Source organism: Erythrolamprus reginae, chromosome 1 (genome assembly GCF_031021105.1).
Source record: "Erythrolamprus reginae isolate rEryReg1 chromosome 1, rEryReg1.hap1, whole genome shotgun sequence".
NCBI lineage: Eukaryota > Metazoa > Chordata > Lepidosauria > Squamata > Dipsadidae > Erythrolamprus > Erythrolamprus reginae.
Window position 1 is genome coordinate 232,658,888 of NC_091950.1, and position 21,837 is coordinate 232,680,724.

General features: G+C 38.2%; 1 protein-coding gene across 2 annotated transcripts in view; it reads left to right on the plus strand.

The window, feature by feature from the left end:
• The window catches only part of COMMD1 (copper metabolism domain containing 1), a 103,285-nt gene extending 83,170 nt beyond the window's left edge, over positions 1-20,115 (plus strand). For both annotated transcript variants that reach the window (XM_070732524.1, XM_070732523.1), the window contains exon 3: positions 18,398-20,115. In XM_070732524.1, coding sequence (XP_070588625.1) covers positions 18,398-18,505 — 108 coding nt within the window. In that variant the 3' untranslated portion in view covers positions 18,506-20,115. The remainder of the gene's footprint in view (positions 1-18,397) is intronic.
• The last annotated feature ends 1,722 nt before the right edge of the window (positions 20,116-21,837 follow it).

Here is a 21,837-nt window from a genome sequence, read left to right on the forward strand (position 1 = left end):
ACGTTGTGGTCAGTTTCACAGTTCAGTCTATTGGCATAGAGATTTGAAATTGCAATTAGTGAAATGGCACAAATAAGCTCTCTCCTTAGAGTATTGGCATCATTATCAGGTTAGTAGTGCTAGGTCAAGATTTCTGCTGCTATAGTGATCAAGAGAAAGCTGCTTCCATGGCAAAGGTTCCACATGCCCCATCTGTATGCTTCTGGCTACCTTAATTCAAGGTTGAAGTGATGCTGAAATATAAAATTCAGCATTCCTTATTTTCAGCCACTCTAGCTGGGCTGAGGGAAATTGTAATCAATTGTAATGAGGGTCAATAATGACTGACATAAAGTTTCCATGTATATAAGTAAAATACAGCAAATGAAAAGAAAGCCTGACACATTTGAAAAATACTGTTGAGAGAAGAAACAATGAATATTTTAACTGTAGTATATGTTTATTTATTTAAAGGGGAGTAGTATGTTAAACACTTTCGCTTTGAATATTCTACCTTCATATGCTGCCAACAGGTTTGCTTCCTTTGTATATAGTTCAATTGATGGCCTTTTTGTTGTTGTTTTTTGCATTCATATATATTTTTAGATGTCTTCCTTCTTACACAAAACATGTAATCATGCTCTTTGGCTGTAAAAACATTGAAAGCTGTGGCCCCTTTCAGACAAGGAGAACTCTACATTAAATCAGATGCCTGGCATCTTGATTGGAAAACCTGGCAACAAAGGAAAGAAGGGCCAGCCATTGGTGAGGCCAAGCAGTTTTCCTCCTTAGACAGAATATGGAAAGTGCCATGGCTGAGTTTAAAGAAGTATAGCTTGGTTTTTTGTATCCCCACCCACCCCACCATATATGTGTCTTATTTATTTATTATTAATTGGATTTTTATATATATCCTGGAAGCTATTGTTATTATTTTGGCTGTTTCTGGGTAATTAGATTGGCTACTGTGTGTGTATGGTTTTTTAAAAAGTAATTATTTATTGTTATTACTGATTTTATTATGTATTTGTGATTGTATTTTAATATTATTGTATTTATCGCATTTGTTAGCCGCTCTGAGTCTGCTTTGGAACGAGCCACATATAACTGCAACAACAACAACAACAACAACAACAACAACAATAATAATAATAATAATAATAATAATAATAATAATCATAATAAAGGCGGTCTTAAGTATTAAATTATTTTTTCAGAATATAGGCTTTCAATTTAGATACTTACTAAAAGCAGTAAAATTATAGCAATTTGGAAGAAACCTACAGTATTCAGCATTTAAGTACAGAAATTAAAAATAACTCAGGGAAGAATTTGAGGAATCTTTTTCAAGGCAAGAGGGGGAAGGTTTCAACCTCAGAGAGCAAGTAAAAATAGATTAAAGGGAGGAAGAGCATTCAGAAATCATAGCTTTCGTAATACTGTACAGGTATCTGTCTTCTTTTGCACAGATGTTGGAACTATCCAGCAAGGTTTTTCTCACAATTATGAAGTTGGTGTGAAATGGTGGGATATATAAAATTAGACATTGCTTGTTGCAGACTTTGAGAAAAATAACAGGAAGAATAATCTCAATGATATTGATTAGCAATGTGGTGGTTTTTTTAATATGACACGAGGAAGCAGTGGATAACTTCATATAAAATATAATCATTTTTCCTATACCAGAGGATGTTATGAAGGGAGGTAATTTCCTTATGATTCATCATTTACTTCAAATGCACTGGTGCAAGTATTCCTTCAACTCTAATAGAGGAACTATTATGCCTGCTACATCATCTCTCTTATTAGTTACCTGTCAATAATAACCAGTTCTTTAGCAGCTTACACATTAGAAAGCATTAGAAATGTGTTAAATCATGCATCAGTATAGCTTTTTATTATATATGATTACTATTATTCTTTCTAGACCAATGGACTATGGGTAAGCAAGTATATGAAGGCGTTTGTGACTCCCTCCATCAATAGAATAATTATCTGAAAACTCAAGAGAGCAGAACCAAATTTGATATGTCAAGAGAATTCAGCAACAGAAAGCTAAAGTTAAAATACAGGTTATAATATAATATAAGATAATACCGTTAACATAATATAATATAAGATAATACTGTACTAATAATCATATTATAATATAATATAATATTGGCTACGTGTTGCAAAACAAGAAAAAGTGCATCTCTAGGGGAGAGTTAGTTGGGCAAGTGATCAGCTTCTGCCAATTCTTCTAAGCTCTTCTTCCTCCTGGTCACATATTCAGGCATTGTTGTTGTTGTTGTTGTTGTTGTTGTTATTATTATTATTATTATTATTATTATTATTATTATTATTATTTAGATTTGTATGCCACCCCTCTCCGTAGACTATTGCTATTAAGGAGTTAGAAAGAATTCCATAGCCCATGCTTTCTATACCTTGTTTATAAACTTATTTTGGGAATGGTCCATAGAATTTAAGAATATGTTTCTCTATAGTACCTGTCTTCCTAATGTGGTCAATTTAATAATGTGTCCCATTCTTTGTGGTTAAATTTTTATTATTACTTATTATATTAGCCTTCCCAAACTTGATGTCTCTCAAATGTACAACTCCCAATTCACATAATGATTGGATGACATCAGATTGAAGAAAATCATATTCAGTTACAGTATATAAATCAAGGGATCCAAACTCTTTCGTTCATTGATCACCCTGCCCTCGCATCATGAAATTTAAGTCATTCACCGGCCTCCAAACATTTATTATATGAAAACATATAATAAATGCTACTTTAAATAATGATATTACAAATAATGATAAAAAATGTTTTGAGACTCCAAAATAGTAGTAGAACAGTAGAAGAAATTCAGATAACCACAATTGAAAATACAAAAGAAAAAGTTGACTTGAACTGATAACTTAGAGGAAGTAATAACAAGGAAGCCAATATAAACCAGTACTGAAACAACCTATGGTCTGATCCTGCAACAATACCAACAATGGAACTGCAGAATTATCAGTACAGACAAAGACTGCCCATGTTGAAAGTAGTAACTTTGTAATCCTGGCACCTATAATGAAGGATGTAACTAGGGTGCTATTAAGGAATTCAATAACATCTATTAAGCAGAACAGTCAGGTTCCTCAGAGTACAACTCTAGTGATTACAGAAGAATGGACTACAGTATTACAATTTTAAAAATGAAAAGCAAAATAATACTCATACTCAATTCCAAAGACGATCAGACTGAAGACCAAGAGAAAGGAATTCAGACCAGATGCAGGTTAGAATAGTTATAGAAAAGAATGACAAAACAGTGCAAGACAGAATTGGTGGTAGGAAATGTTTGTGAAACATTAGGGGAGGCATCCTCCAAAATGCTTCATCACCTTTATTATTTGTCATTGCTCTGATCCCACTTTCAGTGATTTTAAAGAAAACAAATATTGGCTACCAAAAACTCACATTTGCTTTTTTGAATGATGTGAAACTCTATGGAATATCAGAAATCAAAATCCAATTGTTGACAAATACCATAATAATTTTTAGTATAGATATTGTAATGGATTTTGTCCTAAAAAAAGGTGCTGCAGGAGCAATAAATCAGAGTAAAATCACAAACAGTAATGGAATTGAAATGCCAAATGGCTAAACTATCAGGAGTGAACAGGATGAAGCCTACACATAATTTGGGCATTTTATATTTAAATAAAACACCAAGCATGGACAAGTTAAAATTTTTGATTAGTAAAGAATACAACCAAACAGTGAGAAAAATGCTAAAGACAAAATAAAATGGTGGAAACAGCATCAAAGCCCTCAATACCTGTGATATGATACCCTGCTGGAATTATTAGTCTCAAGTGCAAGTGTACAGTTTGGATCAAAAAACAAAAAAGCTAACAGCTGTTCATTATGCATTATATACCTGTGGTGATATGGATAGATTAAACATGCCCCAAAGAAGTCAAACTGTCAAAGAAGAAAAACATGTTTTGGATGCTTATTGTAGTTAAAAGCCAAGAACAAGTTAGAAAATCTGCACATTGCCAAAGTTTCCATAATCAGTTACAAAAGGCCACATTGCTTGGATCTGCACATATTCTATGCCTATACATTACGCCATCCTAGATTTTTTAGAAGAAATCTATTTGTATGATTGCAGACACCAGCTAAAGAACTAGCAGCTGTGATTTCACATTGTTGTGTATGTTATAATAATATTGAACAGACAAGTCTCTGCCACACAATATCCCCAGACTTGATAATTGTTTATAAGAGTGAGGATAATGGACACTATAATATCTGGGACACAACAGAATAAAAAAGAAAGAAATGGAGAAAATCACAAAATATAAAGTCCTGCAAATAGAAGTACAATGACTGTAGCAAATGAAAGCAAAGATAGTTCTAATATTAATACATATAGTCCTCAACTTACAATCATTTATTTAGCAACTGTTTGAAGTTAAAACGTCACTGGGGAAAAACAAAAAGTATGCTGCAACTCACTTAACTATCTTGCTTAGCAATACAAATTCTGGTCCCAATTTTGGTTGTAAATTGTAAACTTCCTCTGAGCGCATTTCCAAAACATCTGTAGTATAAACCGAACACCATTGGCATTGACAAAATAACAGTCAATTGCAACAGGCAACTTTACCTGGAATACCTGGCATCTTGTAACAATAAATTTAACATTATTAAACAAATCTGCTTATCTCAGGTACTTGAGGATTTAGTAGGTGCACAAAAAGAAGGAGCCGGGGTGGCGCAATGGGTAGAGTGCTGTACTGCAGGCCACTAAAAGCTGACTGCTAGATCTGCAGGTCCGCAGTTCAAATCTCATCACTGGCTCAAGGTTGACTTAGCCTTCCATCCTTCCGAGGTGGGTAAAATGAGGACCCGGATTGTGGGGGCAATATGCTGGTTCTGTTAAAAAGTGCTATTGCTAACATGTTGTAAGCTGCCCTGAGTCTTAGGAGAAGGGTGGCATTTTTTTTTAAAAAAAATCAAATAAATAAATAAATAAATGCCAAATCCAGTCTAAACACCTGTCTAACTGTGTGACCAAGCATAATAATAAAGACAACTCAAGGCCCCTGTCACTGATGGCTAACTATTCAAGCCCAGGTAAGGGCTTGAATAGGACTAAGGATTGGTGTAGAGCTCTACAGACCCCAAAAGATAAATTGATACAATTGAGCTTCATCATTTATCAATCCCTATTGACCCCCAGACATTTACTGTTGGGGATTGATAATGACCACTTTGGGAGACCTTGCTATATATTATAATCTGTTAACATCCATAATAACCCTAAAAGCAGCCATGTGGTAAATGGTAAACATTTGTAAATCATTTAACCCTGCTGTTCTGTTCGAAAAAAGTTCCTAATGTTATGTTCCCGGGTCACCCTGACCCGGACCGAAAACTCTTCATTTGCAGTGCTTATGTTTGGTCTTTTTGAAAGCTTTTTTCACCTGGAAACATGTTTGAACATTTCTGCACACAATGGAATGAAAATTGAACTGAAAAAATTAATCCTTATTGGTTTATTTTGCACATAAATGTGCCTCCCCCCCCGTTTTTGTGAAAGTTTTTTCAATTTATGGATAGTTTTGCTTGCAAAATCCATTCTATTTTACTAAAGTTGGTGTGGGATTGGTAGCTTGAACATTTCTGCACACAATGATATGAAAATTGAACTGAGAAAATTAATCCTTATTGGTTTATTTTGCTCATAAATGGGCCCCCATGCTTATACTCAAATAGGCTTATACTTGAGTAGGCTTATACTCGAGTATAAAATGATATGGTCTTATATTCAAAAATAAACCAATAAGAATCATTTTTTTTCAGTTCATTTCTATTTTTCTTATGTTTAGGATTGTTCAATTTAGTATATCAAAACTTTTGAGTTTATTGATAATTTTGCCTGCAAAATGCATTCTATTTTACTATTCTATTTTGGTGTGGGATTGGTAGCTTGAACCTTTCTGAACATAATGATATGAAAATTAAACTGAAAAAATGATCCTTATTGGTTTATTTTGCTCATAAATGGGCCCCCATGCTTATACTCAAATAGGCTTATACTCGAGTAGGCTTATACTCGAGTATAAAACAATAAACCAATAAGAGTCATTTTTTTCAGTTCATTTATATTTTTCTTATGTTCAGGATTGTTCAATTTAGTATATCAAACCTTTTGGGGGAAAATTCCTTAGGGATTTGTAGCCTTAAAAAATATAAATTGACACGAAATTCAAAAAGGATGGGGGGAGGGGCTTTTTGATCAAAATAAAAATATAAGTCTCAATTTTTCCAGTTCAATTTTCATATCATTATGTTCATAAATGTTCAAACTAGTTTTCCAGTGGAAAAAGTTTTCAAAAAGACCAAATTCAAGTACCTAAAAAAAATCATTTTGATCCGGGTCTATATGACCCGAACAGAGTAAATGTGACTTTTTTTTTGCCAAGAAAAAAATTTTTCCCCCACCCCCACAAATATTTTTTTGATGATCAGCATTGTTAAATTGAGTAAATGAATGCCTAAGATTTTAAAGAATATTTCGGATTTGGAGCATAAAAAAATTAAAAGTGAAAATTGTTGCAAGCAGCCAGGGGGGGGGGGGGGAGGCCTTATTTCTGATGTTAAAAAAACAGTAAGAATCATTTTTTCAGTTCCTTTATATTTTTCTTATATTCAGAAATGTTCAAGGTACCATTCCCACACCAACTCCAGTAAAATAGACTGCATTTTGCAAGCAAAACTATCCATAAATTGAAAAAACTTTCACAAAAACGGGGGGGGAGGCACATTTATGGGCAAAATAAACCAATAAGGATTAATTTTTTCAGTTCAATTTTCATTCCATTGTGTGAAGAAATGTTCAGACTACTTTCCAAGTGAAAAAAGCTTTCAAAAAGACCAAACATAAGCACTGCAAATGAAGAGTTTTCGGTCCGGGTCAGGGTGACCCGGGAACATAACATTAGGGAGGTTTTTTTTTTCAGCAAGAAAGAAACCTCCCACCCCCCAAAAAAAATTCTCATAGAGAGAACCCCTGAAATGATGAAAAGTCATGAAATTTCAAGTTTCAGATATGCAGGGAAATTTTTTTACAGGGTCTCAAACCTTGATTTCGGGTCTCACAGACCCGAACAGAACAGCAGGGTTAAACATTAAATAGTGTTTGAAATTATTTGAAAAGAAGGAAACCTGACATCTCAGTTGTGTTCATGTGAGATTTATATCAGTAAGAATAGCGTCTTCTTCCTGTTAGGCCTTATAGTCCCAATCCCTTGCTCAGTGGGAAAGACATTTCAGAAAGGAGTTGGCTCACACTGCATTGACACGTTTCCCATTTTTTGTGCCAAATACATTTGGTGGGTCCTTCAAGGAGATGAGAAAGAGGACAATAGAGCCTTTGAACAGCTGTTCAAATTTTGTTTTAAGAATCAGGCCTAATAGCCAATGTAAACATGTGATCAGCAAAACATTGTTGCAATTTCTCATAGTTATTTTGAGAAGTTAGCTTCCCTCACAAAGTCCTCAAATATTAACCTGTTAGGTTTACACATATATTTTATTAAAATGCCTAGTTGTGTTGCTACCATATGTTTAAATCTAAAATATGATCTTGGTACTAGAAATATAAACAAAGGTAGACTTACATCTATGAGTCTTTCATATTTTATCTGAAATAAGCACAAATATAACCGTGACAATCTAAAACCGAAAGAACATGATCTAGTGTATTGATGGCGAACCTATGGCACAGGTGCCACAGGTGGCACCTGGAGCCATATCTGCTGGCACGCAAGCCATTGCCCCCAGCTCAGCTTCAATGTTCATGAGTGTGCCGGCCACCTGACCTTTGGCTCTGGAAGGGTGCTTTTGGCTTCCAGAAAGCCTCTAGGGGGGATGGGGGAGGGCACATTTACGCTCCCCCAGTTTCAGGGAAGCCTTTGGAGCCTGGGGAGGGCGAAACACGAGCCTACTGGGTCCACCAGAAGTTGGGAAACAGACTGTTTCCAGTCTCCAGAGGGCCTCCGCGGATGGGGAAAGCAGTTTTCGCCCTTCCCAGGCATTGAATTATGGGTGTGGGCACTTGTGCATGCACGATAGTGTGCGCCCACACTCTTTCGGCACCCGAGGGGGAAAGGCTCACCATCACTGGTCTAGTGTATTAAGGTTTATTAGCAAATGTTCAAGAGGAGCCTGAATTTATATTTTTCCAAATTGCATATTTTGTGGTAAGTCTCTGTTTACTACAAAAATAAATGACATATTTAGAAGTTGCTTTAAATTTCATAACTTTTCCACGTCATCATTGGTAAATCTGTGAAATTTTAAACAGAGTACTTTAACGGTTTTTATTTGTTCTGAAATATTTAGCTTTGAAACAAACTATGCCAAATCAATTATAAATAAATAGTATCCTAAGAACTCTAAGAACTATTCACAGTGATTATGACAAAGCACTTTTTAATAATGTAGTGAAACATGAGATGGAAGATCAAAAAGATATAATTTTAAGTACAGTATGTATTTGTTCTTTTTCACATCCAAATCTTTATAAAGTAATGAATGCATCAAGTAGAAATAGCATAATATTTAAATGAAGGTAGCAAACTAAATATGTGCATCATTAGTTTTTACAGTATAACCAAAAAAATTGTTTATGAGTTTAATAGTAGTAACTAGAAGCACCGTTGATAGAAATACAAATTGTGTTTATTTTGGTACTAGAAACTACAGTGGCAAATCTGAAAAAGAGCAGGAATACAGTCCTTTTACGGAAATTTGTGTATTTATGTAACCCAGGAGGCTAGAAGTAGTTTAATGAGGGATTCCAGACAATTGTTCTATTAAGAATACAGAGAAGATGTGGTAGAATAACAGTTAATATGGGGTCCTTAGTGCTCTCTGAGCTTGGTTGTTTTCTTGCAGACATTTATTACCCAAACTAGGTAACTTTATCAATGCTGTCAGTACTGAAGATGTTACCTAGTTTGAGTAATGAAACACCTGCAAGAAAACAACCAAGTTCAGAGAGCACCAAGGATCCTTCATTCCAAACCTGAGCTACAAATATTCTCCTTTATTGGTAACAGTTAATGTCTAGCTTTTCCCCCATTATCTCCCTTACCCTTGTTTCTCACAACTTTCAGCACCTCCAAAGATCCCTTCTCGTTATCACCTTTCCTTCTAAACATCGTTATGGCTATCCTGGCAATGTTATTGCTTCTTTTAAGGAGCCAGGAAAGGTGATGGGAGGTTATGATCTGCTTAGACTAGCTAATGCTGTTTTCTCTGTGTACAATTTGCACAAGAAACTACCCATCAATCAAAATTTGTTTGCTGGTCCAAAGCCAAACACCAGGAAGAAGTACACAATGTGCTGGTTTACTGAAAGCTGACCTAAAGAAGTCAAGCAGTGATTGACAAGAAAAAGAAGGTGCGTAAGAAGCACCAAGGGAAAAATGTATAGGTGTAACAAGGTACGGGGGTGAACATGCAAGGGATGTGGGTCCTAAAAGGATCGCCAATGCCTTCTCTGCTGCATCTTAGTGCAACTTTTGAAAAGCTGACAGCTGTGTGCTGCTACCAACCACTTTAACTCTCGAGAGAGTTCTCTGCCCCATAGTTCAACAGAAATAAAGCATCTTTATTTTAGATATCAAGGGCAAAGATTAGAAGAAAGTAGAAAATAGAAAAGAAAAGGTAAAGGAGAGGTGGCCTATTGCTTTCTAAAGAACCTGCTCCCAATGAGATTCCAGTCCAGTTGCTGCTGGCTGAGACTTTTACATTTCTCTTCCTTTCAGCCAACCTCAAAGCGGGAGGGGTGGGGAACCAAACCACAAAGACAATTCCCTCTCCTTTTGCAAAAAGATACCTGCCAGGAGAAACCCACCCTCCAGAATGCCTTCTCAGCATTCATTTTCCTGGCCTTCCATTTACCTGAATTGACAGGTCAGCTACTTTCTTTTAGCTCATTTAGTGTCCCAAATTGTTTCTCTTCAAATGGAAATTTTCCTTCATTCATTACAATATAGCACTTATTTGACAGCTTTTATTGAGAAGCTATTCATGTACAATTATTTTATATGGTCTGGTTTTTTTTTTTCATTTTTAGGGAAGAAAAACTGCTATTAACTATGAGTGTTATTCAGGGACACAGCCAGATTCTTATTCTTTTTGCTTTTAATTTATATTATGTGTGTATCTAATACTTTGCACATACCATATGGGGCTAAGTTAAAAAGGGGGGGGCGGTGTTAACTTGTTTTGAGAGCTGCTAAATAATCCTTCTTTGATTTATGTGATAAAAATGGATTGAAAAAAAATAGATCTTAATATTATAAAAGCAATGAAATTAAATCCGCTGCTCTATACCAGATGGAAAGTATTCCTTGGTTTTGCTCCAATCTTTTCTGTTTAATTTCCAATGACATCTATTTCATTTTTAAAAATCAAGAAAAATACTATTTTCTCACTTGAAAAATGCTACCCTTCAGATTGTATGCCCTAAAACAAATACATGTAGGCCAGTGGTGAGATTTTAAAAAATATTACTACTGGTTCTGTGGGCATGGCTTGGTGGGCGTGGTGTTGCTTGGAGGGCATGGCCTGGTGGCCATGGCAGGGGAAGGATACTGTAAAATCTCTATTTCCTTCCCATTCCGGGGAAGGTTACTGCAAAATCCCCATTTCCTCCTGATCAGCTAGGAATTGGAAGACATGGAATAGATAGGGCGGAGCCAGTCAGAGGTGGTATTTACCAGTTCTCTGAACTACTCAAAATTTCCGCTACCAGTTCTTCAGAACTGGTCAGAACCTGCTGAAACCAAAGATATTTGGCATATTAAGTATATGTGCTTTTCTTTTTTCCATCAATGAAAATGAATCATTGAAATAAGCATCACTTTAGATATTTCAAATGTCATAATATTTGTGTCAAACTACAGACACAAACTGTCATAGATAGGTAGACTGACAGAAAGATTTACTGCCAGAAATACAGACACCTGAGCAAATCAGCATAAAAACTGCTTTGGTCGCTCTGATGGATGATCTCTTGCGGGCCCGGGATAGGGGTTTATCCTCTATCCTGGTGCTTCTTGACATCTCAGTATGTTTCGATACCATTGGCCATGGTATCCTTCTGTAACTGCTGGAAGGGTTGGGAATGGGAGGCAGCATTTTACAGTGGTTCTCCTCCTACCTCTCTGGTTGGTCACAGTCAGTGTAAGCAGGGGGTCAGAGGTCGACTCCTAGGTCCCTCCCTTACGGGATTCCTCAGGGGTCATTCCTCTACCCCCTGCTGTTTAATATCTATATGAGACCACTGGGTAAGATCATCCGAGGACACGGGGTGAGTTACCATCAGCATGCTGATGATACTCAGCTGTACATCTTCACCCCATGTCCACTCAGTGAAGCAGTGGAAGTAATGTCCTGCTGTCTGGAGCTTGTTAGGGTCTGGATGGGTGTTAACAGTTGCAGACTCAACCCTGACAAGATGGCGTGGCTGTGGGTTCTGCCTCCCAAAGACATCTATCCATCCATTACTCTGGGGGGGAGCTTTTGACCCTTTCAGAGAGGGTCTGCAACTTGGGTGTCCTTGATCCACAGCTCACTTTGGACCATCATCTTTGGGCTGTGGCGAGGGGGGCGTTTGCCCAGGTGCGCTTAGTACACCAGTTACGGCGCTATTTGCACAGAGTCTCTACTCACAGTCGCTCATGCCCCTATCACTTCGAGATTCAACTACTGCAATGCTCTCTACATGGGCTACCTTTGAAGACTGTTCGGAAATTTCAAATTGTGCAAAATGCAGCCGCGTGAGCAGTCATGGACCTCCCTATCTACACCCATGTTTGTGCATTGGCTGCCGATTGGTTTCTGGACAAAATTCAAAGTGCTGGTAATGACCTATAAAGCCCTACATGGCATCAGGCCAGATTACTTGTGGGACCGCCTCCTGCTGCATGAGTTCCAGTGACCGGTTAGGTCCCACACAGTTGGCCTTCTCTTGGTCCCATCAACCAGACAATGTCATTTGGCTGGGCTTAGGAGAAGAGCCTTCTCCGTGGAGGCCCCAGCCCTCTGAAACCAGCTGCCCTCAGAGATTCGCACGCTTCCACCCTCCTTACCTTTCCCAAGAGTCTTAAGACTCATTTATGCCGCCAGGCTTGGAGTGATTAGATCTCAGCCCCTCTGTCCAACGAATGTTTGTACGGTTGCTGTTTGAATGTGTATGACTGATTTTTAGCATTACTGGGGAATTTAGATTGTTTAGTTTTAATTTATTGGATTTAGCTATTGTATTCTGTTGTTTTTATATGTTGTAAGCTACCCCAAGTCCTCGGAGAGGGGCGGCATATAAATATAAAAATAAATAAATAAATAAAATTACTGTAGTACTTTCCCATATTTTCTTGAGAAAATCTTACTTGGACTTAGTGGTTGCACATAAACAGCAACTAGTTACCTAAAATCCTATTTTAATAGTTGGATGGTGTTTTACAAGGGAAGGCAACCTATTTTCCAAAATATAACACACCACCTTTTTTCTCAGATTAGTCATAGGACATAATCAGAAAGACCACTGAAATACATAACACTTTTATAGAGAGGACAGAGAAAAGTCCACTTAACTGTCTTAGGTTTGTACCTCTACAGGATATATTTCATCAACTATCAACAAAAGCATTTATATCCACAGGGCTTCTCTCTGCAGCCCTATGTATACCAGTATCATGTCTGCAGATCCTCTTTCGTGTGCCTTGTTGCCTACCGTCCTAAACAATTGTTTGCCTAAGGTTTAAAGATGCTCGCATTACAAGATGATACAATGCAGTCCTAAACACTACCACTTAATTGCATCATTAAAAGAATCAAATTAGGAGTGTTCCCTTTCAGGCTTGTAATACAACCTCTACTTTAAGTTATTAAATTCTACTGAGCTACTGAGTGTATGGATTTCAAGTAACAGAACTTGAGCATTAGTTTCTTTAGGGTTAATATAAAAATATCACACACATCCATCCTGAAACTCAGGAACTGACTTCCCCCGTGCTACTAATTCCAGATGCAGTACTTACCAGTTGTACTGCTGCCAGATCTCAGAACCCCCGGATCACATGATGACTTTGCATTTCTCACCATTTGGAGGAAAGCTACTAACCAGTCTAGCTTTAGGTTTAATCCAGCATTGCTTTGGAAACCAAGAAACACAGAGGTTTAGGACAGAATACAGGTGGATTGTGTCACTGGCACATCAGTACTGAAAATTATTTTAACTACATTGCAACCTTTTGGATTTATAGTAACAAAAGACATAAATAATAAGGTCAAGTAAAATAAATATCATCTAGAATTGGTATTACATGTTGAAACATCCCCTGCCTTACTTGCTATTACATCAACATCAGTGAGAACATTTTGGAAATGAGAAATGTTCTACAAAGAAAGAATGCAATGAAAGTAAAAAAAAAAGAATGCAATGAAAGTTAAAGCGAGAGCCATTACAAAGTGGAGGAGCTACTGTTGTGTAATTACCTAGGACTGGAGCATTAAGAGACAGAGAAGTACCAGTCCTTAAAATAGGAGACACCAAAGGATGTCTTTGGTGAAAAGAAAACAGTTCTTTTTGAGAACTGTTAAATGTCATTGGAAAGGTATGGGAGTGTAAGAAACTTGGCAAGAGGAAGAGCGTTCCAGCTTGAAAGTTTTGATAAGAAACATACTTGACTCTGCTGAAGTGAATAGGGCTTATCAATATAGGAGAGCTGAACTGACAAGCCTAGCTAAAATAGCCATATACATTTCTTTGTATACTATAAAAACTAGGCTGTAAATGAAGAATTCCATTGACAGTATGTTTTTTTTAAAACTCGGTACACAATTAAGAAGCACCATCTCATTGGTTTCATCTATTTTGCCGCTAGAGCAGGAGTGTCAAACTCAATTTCACAGAATTGTGTTTGACCTGGGGGAGGGAAAAGGGGGCATGGCCATGACCAGCTCAATGTCACTCATGTCGGGGGCACCTGTGGTGGCCCAAGCACTCTGCCAGTGAAAACAGGCTCCAAAGCTCTCTTTTTGGCCATGACGACCTTCTGCAACCGTCTGCCAGTGAAAATGGAGCTCCGGTGGGCCGATGAAGAGCTCCATTTCCACTGGCAGAAGCAGTGCGGGCCAGTCCTTCACTGTTTCCAGATCATCCCCGAGGGGCCAGATCTAAGCAAAATCCCCATTTGTCAGATCTGTCCACACAGGCCTTGAGTTTGGCACCCTTGACACTGAGCATAAAACACCTGTTTTCCTTAAAGCCAATGATAGCCTATGGGACAGTGATAGGTCTTCATTCTATTGAAACTCAACTTTACATTTTAACAGACGGGTCACAAATTTGATACTGTAAGGTATTGTTATTTGCACATGTAAGAATACATGCGCACACATACAGAGAGAGAGAGAAGATCTGCTTATAGGTAGACCTTGTTTAACAACTGATCTATTTAATCATTGTTCAAATTTATGACAACCATGAAAAAGTATCTTTATAATAGGGCCACACATTTACAACCATCGTGGCATCCCCACAGACATATGATTGCTGTTCAGATGCTTCACAACTGGAGTTGTTTTATCACCATTACAGCGTCTTATGGTCACATGATTACTATTTGTGAATGTCACACTGTCAGGCCTGGATTCCAACAGGCAGAGTTAATGGTGAAGCACTGAAATTGCAGGTTACGGATGTGTAATATCTCATGTAACAACCGCAGGTGATTCTCTCAACAACTGCAGCAAAAGTGATTTAAGTCCATCACCGTCACATTTGGCTTCGTGGCCAATTTGCTTGAGGTGTGTGTGTCTGTGTGTGTGTGTGTGTGTGTATGCCCAGAGTTAAAACCTAAGCCTTTTCCACTTACTCCTTCCAGTGAAGGGACTTTACATCACTTGTTTTCCAACCTTGAGGTTGCAGTGCCCTTATTCAGTATTATGCAATGGTGCTATTTGGCCTGAGCAGCTGATTTCAGTCTTTACAAGAGGATGACACTCAAATATGGAGGAAAATCACCAAACTCCTAACCGCTACCCACCAGTTCCATCCATAGCCCTGACAAAAAAGTTGTGGCATTTGCTTACAATTCTTCACTACTTCCTCTTTCCCTCTTTTATTCTACCAGGTCAGCTAATAGGGGCAATAGTAAGAGTGTTTTCCACTCCCATAGCATTTTACAAACTGCAGATTACTCTTTCAACACAGTGCCCAACATGAACACAGATGTATGTATGTATGGGTGTATATATGTATGCTGCTTGATTCCCAATGGCTGATGGCATTCTTCTGTGACATTGCCTCCTTTAATTTTTCAGCAGAATCCCTATGTCTTTTATACTTCTTGCTACTTATGTAGCATCCTAAGCCTACTGTCCACTATGCACCTTTCAAAAGCATTCTCTATCTCTAATAAATAAAGCTTGGATTGTTTCGGCTGTATTCTTTGAAAGGATAAATAGATAGAGGTGAATCCATATACAACTTCCTCATCTGCCTTACTTTGTGGATTCTCATGCAGGGGCTCACTGTCATGAATCCAATAAACAAGAATTCATGTTTGCTACCGCAGACATTGCACAGAAACATTGTTTTTTAATCATGGGTTTTTGAATAAGCCTTGGCCAGATTCACACAATACATTAATCTATAAGTGATTGCTTACAGGTTGCAAAAATTGGTTCATGAAGCATGCTCCACTGAAACCAAACACCACATTAAGGAAGATACTCATTATGATTTAGCCAACATTTTTGGTTTGTGTCTCATTTATAAAGTTAGGGTTTTTTGGTTCCTTATTGACTAAAGAAAACCAGCCCAGGGTTTTGTTGTTTTTGCCTCTTCATTAAATTTTGACTATATATTATATATTATACAGCTAAAATCCACTCCATCCAGAAAAATGTATACATTTCTATGATAAGACACAATATTTGTATCACTTAGATCTGATGTGCGATTGGTTTGTTCTTGTCTTTCTCCAAACTGTGTTTTGAAAGTGCCAGGATACTAAGCCATTAATGTATAACCAGAGGAGAATCTTGAGATGTTTACTGGATTTTGATAACTTTCAAAAACAAAAATTATGTGCAGGAGGCCCTGCTAAGTATAGTTGGCAACATACAAGGAGTTTATGGCAAATATGCAAGCATTTCTATCAGTAGATAAATACTTGTGAGAAGCATTCCTGAATGTGGAAAGTATAAAAATTAGGACATTCTCCACTGCATCTGGAAGGAGAGTCCAACATGGGTAATTCACCAATCTTATTGGTAGAGACTGAGTTAATTTAAATATTTAAATATGAGGTAGTCACCGCCCCTTAGCAGCCCCCAATACCTCAGTTTTAAAAACTCAGTCTTAGTGTAGAGACTGTTGAGTTTTTTCTCTGTGCAGAAAGCTAATAATAATAATAATAATAACAACAACAACAATGATAATAAAGAATATTAACCTTTCTGCCTTTCTCACCTTTTATTTTGCAGATGCTGTAATGAAGAAAAGGATTCCAAGGGGTCTCTGCCCTCCGCGGGCAGAAGCACCCCCACCTTAATTCTCCTCGAGCTTCCCTTCCCTCAGTGGGTACCATGCTGAGCGAGGAGCACCTCAGCCCAGGGTCCCCGGCCTCAGTGGCCATACCCGGCTGCCAGCTGAAGGTGAGGGGGTCCGTCCCCCTCACTGGGAAGCTTGGAAAGCAAGATTCCGTCGAAAACTGAAGGCGGCTTGATTGGCGCCGAGCCAGTGCCTCTCAGCTGTTCGGCGGCTCTTGTTTAAAGCCGCCGCCGCCGAAAGCCGCTCGCCGAGCCGGACAAGCCGCTTGGATCGGCTAGATCATCGGCTTTAGGATACGAGCGTGGGGGGGGCATGGCCCTTACCGGAAAGTTGCCAACGGAGCTGAAGGCGGCAAAAATGAGCGGGAACGCCATTTTGGGGGCGACTGATTCCCGCGCCCGCCATGTTTGGGCGGGTGACTGATTGCTCTCTGCCCAATCACTGGGCGCGACCAACTGTTGCAAGGCAGGCTTAGGCTTTGAGGTGCCTACACGCCATTTTGTTGACATTTGGCCATTGACAGTCGTGTCTGTCAACGTGTCTCTTCAGCTTGCTGTCAAATAACAACTGTCAACTGTGAGTAATGGAGGATAAAACCTTAGAGAAGGCTTCTTCCCCCAGTGTGTTGCCTCAGGATAAAGGCAAGGGGAAGTCAAAAGAAAAATCTAAGGCCCCAGCCTCTTCTTCTATCAAGGAGGCTGAGAGGCGCATTAAAGCGTTGGAGCAGAAACTGGAGGCAGCCCTGTTAACTCCAAGAACCGCCTCTCCCTTATTGCAGGCCACGGACCAACCAGCCCAATCTGTTTTGAGACCCTCAGTCGCTGGCTAAGGGATTGCATTGAGGAGGCCTACAAAGCTCTGTCTCAATTACCACCGACCGGGGTGACAGCACATTCCATTAGAAGTGCAGCCACGTCGGTTGCTTGGAGTACTCAGGCGTCCATTGAGGACATTTGTAAGGCGGCTACGTGGGCGTCTCCTACTACCTTCATACGCCATTACAAACTGGACTCAGTAGCTTCGGCGGAAGCTTCATTTGGGAGACGGGTTTTGCAGCAAGTGTGTTCAACTCCTGCGACCGTAGCTCAGCCTTTTCCTTCCCATGGGCCGTAATCTTTGGCATGTCCCATGTTGGACTCTCCTTCCAGATGCAGTGGAGAAGAACCGTTGTACATACCTGAACGGTCTTCTCGATGCACTGGAAGGAGAGTCCAAACCCACCCGGCATGGTTGTTTCGCCAGGTCGCCGGAGTTTGGGGCTACAAGTTAAACAGTTATGAGGTTATATGGTTATTGTTCAATAAACAGGTTATCCTTAAACTGGCTTCGTTTTTAAAACTGAGGTATTGGGGGCTGCTAAGGGGCGGTGACTACCTCGTATTTAAATATTTAAATTAACTCAGTCTCTACCAATAAGATTGGTGAATTACCCATGTTGGACTCTCCTTCCAGTGCATCGAGAAGACCGTTCAGGTATGTACAACGGTTCTTCTGTTCTCAGATTAAAAGATACTCAGGATGCTTTTGGCATAACACATGAGGCAATAAGTATACCATTTAGTTGGGAAATCAGGTGCCACAACTTCAGGAAGTCTATTAAAGTATAATTGTGTGTGTATGTGTGTATTCCTGTAATAAGTCCATAAAAGCAAGATGGACAGCGAACAAATTTAATAATAAAAGCATGCAAAATATGCTTTTAGGCCACCTTTTGAATTGAGTGCTGAGTGTATTTTTACATTAAGGTTATCTAAATCTATTCTCTTTCTTCCTTTTTATTGTAGGAATCTGAGCTTTTGACCATGGAATTTGATGAGACCGAATTGAGTGAAATGTTGAAAAAACTTTCAGAGATTGAAGACAGGATTATTTCTCTGACCCAAGCATCCTGACTTTTCACTTAACACAATGTTTGCTACATACTAAGGTTAATCTTAGTTACACATCTAGATTATCCTGGACCTACTGTTCTTTCAACAATGTTTGAAAACTTATACATAAACATGGGATCAAAGAGAAGGAAAAAAGATAGCGGAAGCATTCAAACTGATGTACATATTAAAACAAAAGAACATAACTGAATTCATTGAAAGAAAATACTCCTCCAGAAAAATGTTGAATTTGTATAATAAAAGAGCAAATATATTCACCTTTTCCATTACTGACATCACTGTGTGATTTATTCATCCAACCACTGAAAAGCAATTTGTGGCAATGGCTGCTGTACATTTGTAGATCCAGGAGAGAGAAGTACATAAAAAAATATTTTTCTTTATTTTGCTTCATATTTTCACCAATTCAAAAAGGGTTGTTACTTGTGAAAAATGAAACAGTAGTGTATTTTAGTTTTTTCCATTTCTCTAGCATAAAAGATGGTCTTTAAAAAACAAGCTATATAAAGTTAATTAACAATAGCAAATAATGGATGTATTTACAAGCGTTTTCAGCATTAACTGTTTCATTATCTTAGCAGTGTGGTATTGAGCACAATTTATTAAAAATGTAGAGTATATGGACAAAACATTAAAGAGAAATGGATATCAACTCTAGAATGTCTTAATGCTTACAATCTAAATTCTTTTATGCCAAACCACCACCTTTCACTCAGTTTTCTTCTGCTTTTCAACTCTGTAAAACAGATCATATTTTTAAATGTTGCCTTAGAAACTAGCCCTGAAATGTTTCTTACAGAATATGTGCTTTCTACTTGACGATACAGCTAATCGGGGGTTTTTTAATGTCTTGCCTACCAGGCTATCTGTACAGTATCTTCTTTTATACCAAGCAATCATATTCATATATGGTTATTTCAAACCGTGATATTATGCATTACAAACTAATGCCTTCTCAGTTATCTTTCTGCATAGCTGAATAAAAGCTGCAATAGCTCTTTTTAGAAAACCAGTAACTATGAACAGTACAAAAAAATAACGAATGTCTATCAAACACAACTAATTTGCAGTATTTTTATCTATGTATTTTGGTGTTTTCAAATCCCCATAAATACTGTAATTAAGCTCATTAAAATTACAATTAACATTAGAGAAGAATACAGTTCTTAAAGGACGATGTATTTGTATTTAGCATACACAAATGTTCTCGTGACATTGAATGGCTTGTTGACTATTTGTAGAAATCCAAACATAAAATAACTTTACACTTAAGCTGTCCTTCTTCAGCTTGGTGTCCTCCAAAGACCTTCAGATTACAAACCTCAGAACTTCCAACCAGTTACAAATTCAAACCTCAAGGGGAGGTGGTTAGAGAAAGTTCTTTTAAAGCATAATATTTAGCCTCTGTTCAAAATACAGTAACATTATTTACATACGTGTTATTTAATTTGGTTTCATACAGAGTTGTATTAAGATTATTTACTTCCGATTTGTGCAGTTATTTAGTGAACATGGATAAAAAATGAAGTTTTCTGTATATCATTTATGAGGTAAGAGATTACCTTTTTTATTTATCTGAATCTTGGAAATTAAAACCTCATTGCATTCCTCATTTCTGTTATTTTTAAAAACTATGTTGTCTGTTCCAATATTGATATCATTGTATGATTTATTCATCCAGCCACTAAACCTTGTTTTCCTATTTTACTTCCAGTTCATTGTTACCATGTGTCCTGCTCATATCAGCCATAATAGTGACTCTAAGCAGCTTATTATTGAGCTATTGTGTAACTCTTTAATTTTTTTTAATGTTCTGAATATTTTCAGATATTCAGGGAGGGAAGAGAAGGAAGGAAGGAAATATCCAACCCTTAGTTTTTAGCTTGTAATAATAGTCCAGGAAGCAATTTCTTGATGTATTTTATAAAATTCTTGGACATGATACCAAGTGCCCCAATGGCAATGTGTATCACTGTTACATGTTTCATCCATAATCTTGTAGTTTCGATGGTTAGATCGCGATAGTGTTAGTAGCAGTAGTAATAGTAGTAGTAGTAGTATAATGTCTTAGTTTTATCTGCTTCTAATGGTAGAATCATGTCTATCTTGTGTTCTGTATAATCATGTAAATATATAATCATGCAAATACATTTATAAGTTTTCTACATAAAAAACCTATTTTTAATTTGTTCAGATAAAGTTCTTGAAGTTCACATTTGTAATTTTTCCTGGATAGTTGCTTAGTTTTCCCCCCTCTACTTCCTGGAATTTTATATGGGTGTATATTCCAAATGTTTAGAAAGAATAGCTTAGTTTAGCCTAGGACAGTTATCGTTATTCACATAGGAAGCCTTTTAAGGAGATAATTTAACATCTTGGCAATAGCAAGATTTTGAGTAGGCCAGTGTCTTTTTCCAGAAGCCAATCTAGAACTGCATTTCCTCCATCATATTATAGTGTGAATGCTTCTAATTTTGAAAAAAAAAAAGTGTATTAGATGGGTGGAAGAGACTTTGAAAATAAATACAGGCAGTTGTATAAATAGAGAGCACAGGATAGCTATAGACAGCCTCTAAAGCAGTGATGGCGAACCTTTTTTTCCTCTGGTGCCGAAAGAGCATGTGTGTGTGCTATTGCACATGCGCTAGTGCCCACAGCCGTAATTCAATGCCTGGGGATGATGAAAACAGCTTCCCCCACCCCCTGGGGGGCCCTCTGAAGGCCGGAAACAGCCTGATTCCCAATTTGGGTGGGCTCAGTAGTCTCGTGTTTTGCGCTCCCCAGACTCCAAAGGCTTCCCTGGAGCCGGGGGAGGGTAAAAACGCTCTCTCTTCCTAGAAGCTCTCTGGAAGCCAAAAATGCTTTCCCAGAGCCTCTGTGCAAGCCAAAAATCAGCTGGCCAGCACACATATACATGTTGGAGCTGAGCTAGGGCAATGGCTCATGTGCCAGCAGATATGGCTCTGCGTGCCATCTATGGTGCTACCTTTGAAAAGTGTTTGAAGACTTCAGATCATGCATAATGCAACCGCAAGAGCAACCATGGGCCTTCCCAGATACGCCCATGTCTCATCAACACTCTGTGACCTGCATTGGCTGCCGATCAGTTTCCGGTCACAATTCAAAATGTTGGTTATGACCTACAAAGCCCTACATGGCATCGGACCAGAATACCTCCAGGACCGTCTTCTGCCATACGAATCCCAGCAGCCGATTACGTCCCACAGAGTGGGTCTTCTCCAGGTCCCGTCGACTAAGCAATGTCGTGTGGCAAGAGCCTTCTCTGTGGCAGCCCCGGCCCTCTGGAACCAACTCCCGCCAGAGATTAGAAT